The following is a 9,417-nucleotide window of genomic DNA, read 5'->3' on the forward strand; positions in this document are numbered from 1 at the left end:
AGTTATGTCCTCCTGCTTCTGATATGAAAAACGCTTTAAGGAAAATCTATGATGAGTCATTGTCTTTGCAGCTTAATCAGCTTTTATGCTTGGCACATGTTGAACAAATGCAAACCACGATATTCAAACTTTCTTATCTTCTACAGGCAAACTTACTGCTTACGAAAGCATTTCGTACTTCGAGTCGTCTGTCTTCCTGATGGATATAAATCCAGTCTTAAGGAAAATATAAAAGACTATTAAGAATACTTGATGAGATAGAGTCTTGTCAGTTTAAGCAGCAAAGCTCTCAGTGGAGATGATGAAAACCGTGGCATTATTTTGTTTAGGAATCTTTACCATTAAATATAATACTTAGTTGAGTTTATGTTCGAGACGTGTCCGATTTCGTGTTTGCTGGAGGTCACAGACATGCAAAACTCCTTTTCTTGAACAAAAGTAGGTTTTTGCATCCACCTGCGAGGACATAAATCCAGGCGGACACCTGCTTTGAATTTGCAGATTCAAGAGAAGACTGCAGACGGCTTTTCACGTCACAGCTGTCTCCATCACAGGTAGGAGTTATTGGTGGCTTAGATTATTGTGCATCTTTTGCCTGAAATTTGAATGTAATCCATCTTTCTGTGTTTTTACGAGTATACTTTCATCTTTCTGAAAGCAGAGACGATGGAGAAGAAGATGTTCGGCATCTTTCTATTCTCCGGTGAGTACATTTTCTCTCTTACCTTTAAAATCATTGATCAACATCAATACTGAAGTGTTGAAGGATGGATGTAGAACGCATAAAAGTTGTGATACAAAAGCTTTTTGTTGGTTTTTTAAAATCTTTGTCATTACACACAGGTCTGTGCCATTTCACCTTCTCTTACCAACGTCCTCTGTACCACTTTATCAACGACCCTAAAGACTGGCTCACTGCCCAGCAGTACTGTAGAGATACATACACTGATTTGGCAACCATAACTGATGAGCAGGACTTGGAGGATTTAGCAGGTCTTGTGGGGTCTGGTGGTCCCTTGGTGTACTTAGGTTTGTACAGAGATTGGGGCTGGTCAGTGTCTGAAAATGATGACTACAAAGAAGGAGAACCTGCGTACTGGAACTGGGCAAGTGGTGAGCCCAGTGTTCAGTCCTGTGCAAGCATGTCAGCAACAGGGGGATGGTATGCTACACCGTGCAACTCCACTTTGAGCTTCTTCTGCTACACTGGTAGGATCTTTAACAGTTTTTGTGTTTCTTACCTTTTGTGTGAGCCACAGTCCCCCCCCCCTTTGCTTTGAAACGAGAGTCAGTCTTTTAACCTTAAAATGAGAGAGTTATAAGCAGCCAAATCAAAAATTACGCAATTACTAGCAAAATTCATATGAATTATGGTACAGCAACTTTTTGCACTTTGTTTTATAATATTCTGGAAACCTTTGATCTAACATTGTGCACCCCAGGATCATGATTATTATGTAATTCGAGATATTAAAATTACTCTGCTGACTAACTGAGCATTTCTTTTTCAAACATTTGTTTTTTTCTGTAGCACTTGCCACTGACGTTTCTAAAAGGTTTGTCCTGATCACCAACCCCATGGACTGGCTCTCTGCTCAGAGCTACTGCAGGTCTAAGCACACAGATCTGGCCCGAGTGCGGAACCAGCAGGAAAATGACCTGCTGCAAGCCATGGTGACAAACCAGCAGGTGTGGATCGGCCTGACCAGGATGTCCTGGAGGTGGTCTGATGGAAGCGAACCCTCGTTCATACCCTGGAGACTCTCGGTGTTAACGTCAGCTCAGCTCAGCGATTGTGGTGTGCTTGAGGTCAGCAGCAATCCTCTTGGGATGGTCCAAAGGAGCTATGCTGAAAAACAGCCCTTTATTTGCTACACCGGTAATCATTTCTTTCTTCTGTCATAAACCACAAACTGTGATTTGTATGATAACCCTTTAAAAATTCGCAGAGGTCAAAATCATTATCAGTGATGACTAGCTCTGTAGTATCAAAATAAGTCATTTTGATCATTTTTTAAATTTGTTTTCCCAAATCGAAGATAATATTATCCATCAAGATATATATTGTCACCAAATACAGGGTTACTGTTCAAAGTGTATTTATAATAATTTTCAAAGAGTGTGTGTAAACCTCGTGGGATCTGCAGTGCAATGTAGTGGCAGAAAGTCGGAAGGACCAATTCCTGTAATTAAAAAATAAAAGGTGATTAGAGCAAGAAAACTAAAGGCAGATATAACTGGAAAGCACCGTTGAGGTTTTACACTTATATTACAGTGTAGTTTATCAATATATGTATAATTGTATAATTACCACTGTTAGCATTTGAAATGACGATGAACTAAAATTAAAGAGGAATTTATAACCTTACCAGCTCCTCGGAAGAAGACCTTGGTGCAAATGCAGCTCAATGCTGATGTGGACATGACAGACCCGGGTTTGAGGGAGTCCGTCTTGAAATGGGTAAGTTGTGTAGAGTCATAAAATGCCAAGTAAAGTTTATGTAATGAGAACAATTGCCAGACATTTTTGAGGTGGACTGAATATCAACTCTGTAGGTCACTGTAACATCAACATACATTTTAAATGGACACAACTTTATTAGACTCTTTTGTACAAACTTTAAAGGTGACCATCTATACTCACTGGACAGTTTATCACATACAGTGTAGTAGTACTCAGATAGTCTCATTTTTGCCTTCAGGGAGTTTTCATTTTTCATGGCTTTGACTAAACAAGTTGCTGTAAACATTCCTCAGACATCTGACTCCATATTGTTGTAACAGCATCACACAGTTGCTTCAAATTTGTTGCACATCCATAATGTGAATCTCCCGTTCCACCACATCCCAAAGGTGCCCTAATGCATTGAGATCTGGTCACTATAGAGGCCATACAGTGAACTGTGGATACAGTAGATAGGCATGGTCAGGAACAACATTTAGGGATGATGTGGTATTTAAATGATGCTTCCTAGTACTAAAATGCGCAGGGTGTTCCCAGAAAGTGTCAGATTCTGACTCTTTCTGAATGTCACATCAGAATCTGAGACATATTAAACATTTTTCTAATCTTCTTTTGGCCTAATTTGGTGAGCCTGAGTGAACTGTATCCTCGGATTCTTGTTCTTAGCTAACAGATGGGGCACCCAGTGTTGTCTTCTGCTGCTTTAATCTATTAGAGATGCTCTTCTGCATAACTTGATGTAACAAGGCAGTATTTTCATTCTTCTCTGACTCCTGACATCAAGGTATTTTCAACCAGAGCACTTCAGCTCACTGGATATTTTCTCGTTTTCAGAGCATTCCCTGTAAAGCTTAGCTATGGATTGTTGGAAAATCCCAGCAGATCAGCAGCTCCTGAAATACTAAGACCAGACTGTCTGTCACCACCAACAATGCCATGCTCAGTGTCATTTAAACCCCCTTTCTTCCTCATTCTCATGCTCAGTTTGAACTACATGCCTGAACGCGCTGAGTTCCAGCCATGTGACTGGTTTATTAGATTTGCTAATGAATGTTTATGTTTCGATATAACCATTAAATTTTTGTTTCTCTTACACAGGTTAAAAATAACCTGGGCGGTACATCTGATGACCTAAATGTGAGCTGGTGGAAACCTCCAGAAAAGAAATACCTCTTAAAGCATCAGAAATGCCCCCCATAGTTGCCACTGTTTGTTTCTATATCTGCATAAAAGAGGCTCAATATCATAAACGTACCTAATGTACCTTTGGTATATTACGTTTATCATTTGCAAAAGTGAAAACAAACAAAAACATCTGTTCTACTTTTTATACAACTTATTGATTGATTTGTTCTTTATTTCTTAGGTTATATCTGTATATTTCCTTTTTCTGTTGGAGTGCATAAATAAACATGAAGGAATGCAAACTTTCAGGGTTATTTAAGGTGATGAACGACTAAAGAAGACGAGTTGTGTTTGTCTCATCAGAGAGAAATATCAGATCTGAAAATGAGCATCTACCTTGAATCGAGCTCAACTAAACTGGATTTCCATGTAGTTTGCATACCTCGAAGCAGGCCTTAGAGGACTTTTTCTAAATTGGTCATGAGGTGAAGTTAGAATTAAAATACAAGCCATTCTATAGGGAATATTCAGAACTGACTGCTGGGCTAATGCCATGCTAAAGCTAACTATTAGATTATGCTACTGGGGCCCATTTCGGTGTAAATCTGCATGTTAATTCGAGACCCGTCAAATCATTTAATCCTTTTTAATGAAAAGAACAAATCTCTGTAACAGTAGTTGAGGACAAGCTTTCTAGTTTTAACATTTTGTTCATTCATTATTGTATTTAAAGTATATGAAGATTGCTCTCTTGTTAAGAGTGTGGTAAATACAGTTATTCTTTGGTGTGATTCGACTTTAACTTGGACAGATTTCCTTTTATTTAGATATTATTGATCCTGCTGTGTGTGCAGGTTGGGTGGCTGCTCACTTCCACTCTGCTTCTTCCTCTTAGTGACATCAGTTTCCAGTAATTTGAGGAAAAATACATTTTACAATCCCCGGATTTCTCTTTGCAGTGTGGAAATGTTCTTTCTTTAATGAAACAATAATAATAAAGAGTGAATTCTGTAAGAGATTTTTTATGATTTGATTTCACCAAACATTTAAGAGATCTTTCATCACAACAATTCAAGGATTTTTAGAAAATCAAATTTCTTCATTGAAGATGATTTCTCCAGGCTATTCTTACAGGTTTTAATGATGCATGTTTTAGTAGTTTCAACAATCTCCTTGGTTGTTTTCGTTGCTTTATGCTGGCCCTGCTGCAGAGTTACATGCTCAATTATTTTCTGCTGACAAACACACCTGTAGGGATTTGCTTCTGTAGCTTCATTTTGGCACCACCTGGTGGTACAATAACATATAATTCAACACACAGTCTCCACTATATTTAACTGAGATTATGCCTTCTTTTTTGAGCAACTGTTTTATTGAAACATTGAAACATAATCTGAAATTGCTTTCAACTAAGCTGTGATGCTATAATTTTCTAACTAAATCGCAGCTAATAAAAAAATCAAAGAGAGGTAGCCATTGTAGGAATATGGAGTTACTGCTTGCTGGCTCCCAGGTCTACTCTGGCCTGATGTTGTAGCACGTACCAGAACCCCATCATTAAATAGTCGGTCTGTCAGCGTGTTTTTCAGTGGCAACCCCAGGTGACCATTCATTGCATAGACAAAACTCATTAGACTTATTTGGTGGCTTATCTATTGTAAACTTTTTAGAGTTCTAAGTATGTGTTTGTAAATTCAATATTCTGTTGAGCTACATGATACCCTGGAGTAAGACTCGTTAACTTACCTAGTCTGTTAACGATCTGACAGAAGGCTGGAAGAGTCAGCTCACTGCTAGGGAGCAGGTTAAATTCAGTTCAATTCAGTTTTATTTATATAGCACCAAATCACGACAGCAGTGAGCTCAAGATGCTTATACTGTAAAGCAAACAAACCACAATAATAGAGAGAAAACCCTAACAATCACAAAACCCCCTATGAGCAAGCACTTGGCAACAGTGGGAAGAAAAAAACTCCTTTTTAACAGGAAGAAACCTCCTGCAAAACCTGGATCGGTGGGGGCGGCCATGTGCTGTGACCAGTTGGAGGCAGGAGGAGGGAGACAGGACAGAAGAATCACTGTGGAAGAGAGACAGATAATATTAATAACTAATGATTAAATGCAGAGTGGTGTGTAAACACATGGAGAATGAAAAAAGATCAGTGAAGAAGAAACACCCAGTGCATCATAGGAAGCCCCCAGCAGCCTAGGCCTGTTGCAGTGTAACTAAAGCATAAGTTATATTTATCTGCTGACACGGAGAGCTAGAGACCCAATGGCAGAGATCTCATTCCTGTTATACTATACTATCACAAAAAGCAGGCAGGTACACGGGCGTCCCCACAGACCCTCGTGCTAACTGGGATCAAAGCACAGTTGTCGATGCAGAAAGTATAATCCCTGTGTGTCTGTCTCTCAAGTTCAAACTGAGATCTGGTTCCACAGAAGAGGGGCCTTTCATTCTAGGAACCACAAGTAAGCCTACAGTGCAAGAGCGAAGTGCTCTAATGGGGTGATACTGTACTGTACGGTCTTTAAGATAAGATGGGGCGTGATTATTCAAGACCTTGTGTGTGAGGTGAAAGATTTAAAATTCGATTCTGGATTTAACAGGGAGCCAGTGAAGGAAGCCTATATAGGAGAAATATGCTCTCTGTTTCTAGTCCCTGTCAGTACTCTTGCATTTTGGATTAACTGAAGGCTTTTCAGAGAGTTTTTAGGACATCCTGAATAATGAATAATAATGAATTACAATAGTCCAACCTCAAAGTCATAAATGCATGTATTCGTTTTTCAGCGTCACTCTGAGATGCGATATCTGTTTTTTAGAGATATTGTGCAAATGGAAGAAAACAATCCTATATATTTGTTTAATATGTGCACTGAAGTCAAAACGACCCCAAGAATCCTCACAGTGTCACTGGAGGCCAATGTAATACTGCCCAGAGTAAGCATGTGGCTAGACACCATGTTTCCAGGGTTTTTATGGTTGAGTACAATAACCTCAGTTTTATCTGAATTTAGAAGCAGGAAATTAGAGGTCATCTTAGTGTTTTATGTATTCAAGAAGTTCTTCCAGGAATGTCTTTGACTGAGTTGAGTTAAAATTGAGTTGAAGTTAATGGTCACTTCTGTCCATGAGTAGAACTTGTTAGTTATTACCATTCCGCATCTGCTGTGTGAATCAACAAACCTTGCATGCAAAGTAGTATTTTATGCTACTTTATGGCTTCATGAGGTGCCAATACAGCTTCAGTTGTTTGTGATGCAAATTAAATTTTTTATTATGTAACAACGGACACTGAAATGTACCATGACAGAGCCCAGGGCATTAACTTCCGTACTCATTCTACGGGTCAGAACAATGTAAAGACTGCTTTTTACCAATATATTATAAAACGTCCAGAAGATTTTTTTTTGTTATTTTTTTCATGTCCCAAACCTTCAGTCAACTTTGTCACAGTGGGGGCTCTGCAGTCATCACAAACTTTGTCATAATTTAAATTTGGGAGTTAGATGGTTTCAGATGGCTTCAACTCCTGTTGTTGCTGAGACAGGATGAAATTCTTACCATGTCTGACTAGTGTCAGGTTTATGAGTTTTATGGTTAAGTGTAGAGGTTATCCTTGTGGAAATTGCAGTGTCAGTTTGTCATGGTAATTAGTGACCTTTTTTTCAGTGAAAACATTACAGGCATAGTTACAGTGGCCTGCAAAAGTATTCGGCCCCCTTGAACTTTTCCACATTTTGTCACATTACAGCCACAAACATGAATCAATTTCATTGGAATTCCACGTGAAAGACCAATACAAAGTGGTGTACACTTGAGAAGTGGAACAAAAATCATACATGATTCCAAACATTTTTTACAAATAAAAAACTGAAAAGTGGGGTGAGCCCACCATCAGATTAACTGGATCTGGATCAACTTCATATTCTGGCAGAGTTGAAATTTATCACAATAACAGCTGGAGAACAGTCTGTGATGATGGCTGGGACTTAATGATGCTTAGGTGCAATGTTCCCTCTAAGCTGCGCGCTTGCGCAACTGCGCACTGCTGGCACGGTCTCTGCGCACAGAAAATCTGCGTTGCGCAGAAAAAAAATCTAACCTGAATTGAAATTAAAATTAAAACTTTAACAATTCTGTTTTGCAGTGTTAGTCAGTAAGTGACTGGATGCTCCTGTATGGGATTAGAACGATGCCACCTTATCCCATAGTCCAGCCAATAATGCGATTCACATTCGTATACACGCAGCTAATCAATGTCGTTGACAGGCTATGACAGCGTCCTTATGTGCCGACACCGGTGTTTTAGCTAGCAAAGCGGCGTGGCTGATGTGCAGTGAAGCCACGTTAATGATAACGTGTACAACCATTGGAGATGTGAGCAGGACAGACGGAACAATTGACGAACAAAGTGTGGACTTTATACCAGTTTTTAAATTGTGTTGATAGGCCACGTAAAACCAGAGTTATGATAAAAAAAATATATGCAATTTTTTTTTTTTCCTGAATACTATCGTTGTTTATATTTACTGCGGGAAGAAACGGTAAAAACGGCGTTTTATAAGGAAAACGCTCGAAAGCGGTAGGTGGTAGAATCTGGTTGAATACTGTAGAATCAGGTGGAGGTGACCATGTTGTAGCCACACAGACGCCCAAGAGGGAAGCACCCCTGCATAAGCCCAGTCAAGTTATCACACTTCGGGTCACGTGGGCCCATACTCTGGGTGGGAGGGGAGTACCAAAAAATGCATATGCCTGCTGAATGGCATCTATGGCCAAGTGGGAGAGCCTGGGCATTGACAAGGGTCTGCCCATACCCCAGGATTACAACAGACAAAGAGCTGGTCCTCCTAATGTTCTGAGTGTGCCTCATAAATTCTGTCAAGACCCAGACAGGGCAGAGAGAAACCTGGTGCAGAGCTCCTGGTTTAAGCCATGGGAAGTGAATGTAGCTCAGCAGACTGGGACAAGTGGAACTCGGAGCCTTCAGAAGAAATGCAGGGTTAATCCTGCAATCTTTATGAACTACCAAAGCAAGTAGCTTGCCAATCATTCTGGCAGATGTAATGGCTATCAGTAAAGCTGTTTTGAGGGAAAGCGTTTCAAATTAGCATCCTTTGTGAACTGTGAACTGTCAGCCTCTGGGTACGTTTTGGAAATCAGGAGATCAGAGATTATTCATTCTCATCTCAAAGACAAATCTCTTACAGGATATATATTGATGTGTTGTATATAGAAGAGACAAATATTGATCTTTTAATGTATTGGCTTCACTACATTTGTCTGAAAGTTTAATTATATGGATAAAAAAAATCACAAGTTGTTATTAATTGCATGTTTCGGATAAAATTTAGAGTATACTGATGTATCAAATATTCCTATATTGGGTGAGAAAATCTTGACATATCATAATTACTCATCAGGAAGCCACTACATATGGTGGTGGCTGAGACTCATTCTTTGCTGGATTGTTAAACTATGCAGTTAGTAGACACCAGCTCCCTTAACCTGTGACTGTGCTTAGTCCGTTTCCCTCATGACTAACCTCATCATCCTTCTTCTTGTGTACAGACCTTCCCTGGTTTCCTTTCCCTGGAGTATTTGGAGAGACTGCCTGAGCTGAGTGAGTGAAGAGAGTGTTGGATTCATGGAGCCCCTGTTTCCTCACCATTACCTGTATCTATCACCCTGGTGTTTTTGTCACTGTAAATAAACCCACTAAACCTGAACTCTGAATGATGCCATTGAGTCCACTCCGCCCATTGTCCATGACATAAACCTTCTTTTTATATAAATCTATATATAAATAATTGTTTCT

The 9,417-nt window shown here is 39.5% G+C and overlaps 1 protein-coding gene across 3 annotated transcripts; it reads left to right on the forward strand.

Annotated features, from left to right (window-relative positions):
• Positions 1-281: 281 nt before the first annotated feature.
• On the forward strand, positions 282-4,549 carry LOC100695789 (putative C-type lectin domain family 20 member A). Of its 3 annotated transcripts, none has more exons than XM_025905988.1 (6): positions 282-554; positions 659-703; positions 844-1,209; positions 1,532-1,879; positions 2,373-2,461; positions 3,563-4,549. In XM_025905988.1, the coding sequence occupies exons 2-6, from the start codon at positions 667-669 to the stop codon at positions 3,662-3,664; spliced, it is 942 nt and encodes a 313-aa protein (XP_025761773.1). In that variant the 5' UTR covers positions 282-554; positions 659-666; the 3' UTR covers positions 3,665-4,549. The 3 variants fall into 3 exon arrangements, with proteins under 3 accessions (XP_025761773.1, XP_005463974.1, XP_025761772.1); XM_005463917.4 differs by having other exon boundaries at positions 662-703; XM_025905987.1 differs by lacking the exons at positions 282-554; positions 659-703 and having other exon boundaries at positions 715-1,209.
• The last annotated feature ends 4,868 nt before the right edge of the window (positions 4,550-9,417 follow it).

The sequence above is a fragment of the Oreochromis niloticus genome, linkage group LG3 (genome assembly GCF_001858045.2).
Source record: "Oreochromis niloticus isolate F11D_XX linkage group LG3, O_niloticus_UMD_NMBU, whole genome shotgun sequence".
NCBI lineage: Eukaryota > Metazoa > Chordata > Actinopteri > Cichliformes > Cichlidae > Oreochromis > Oreochromis niloticus.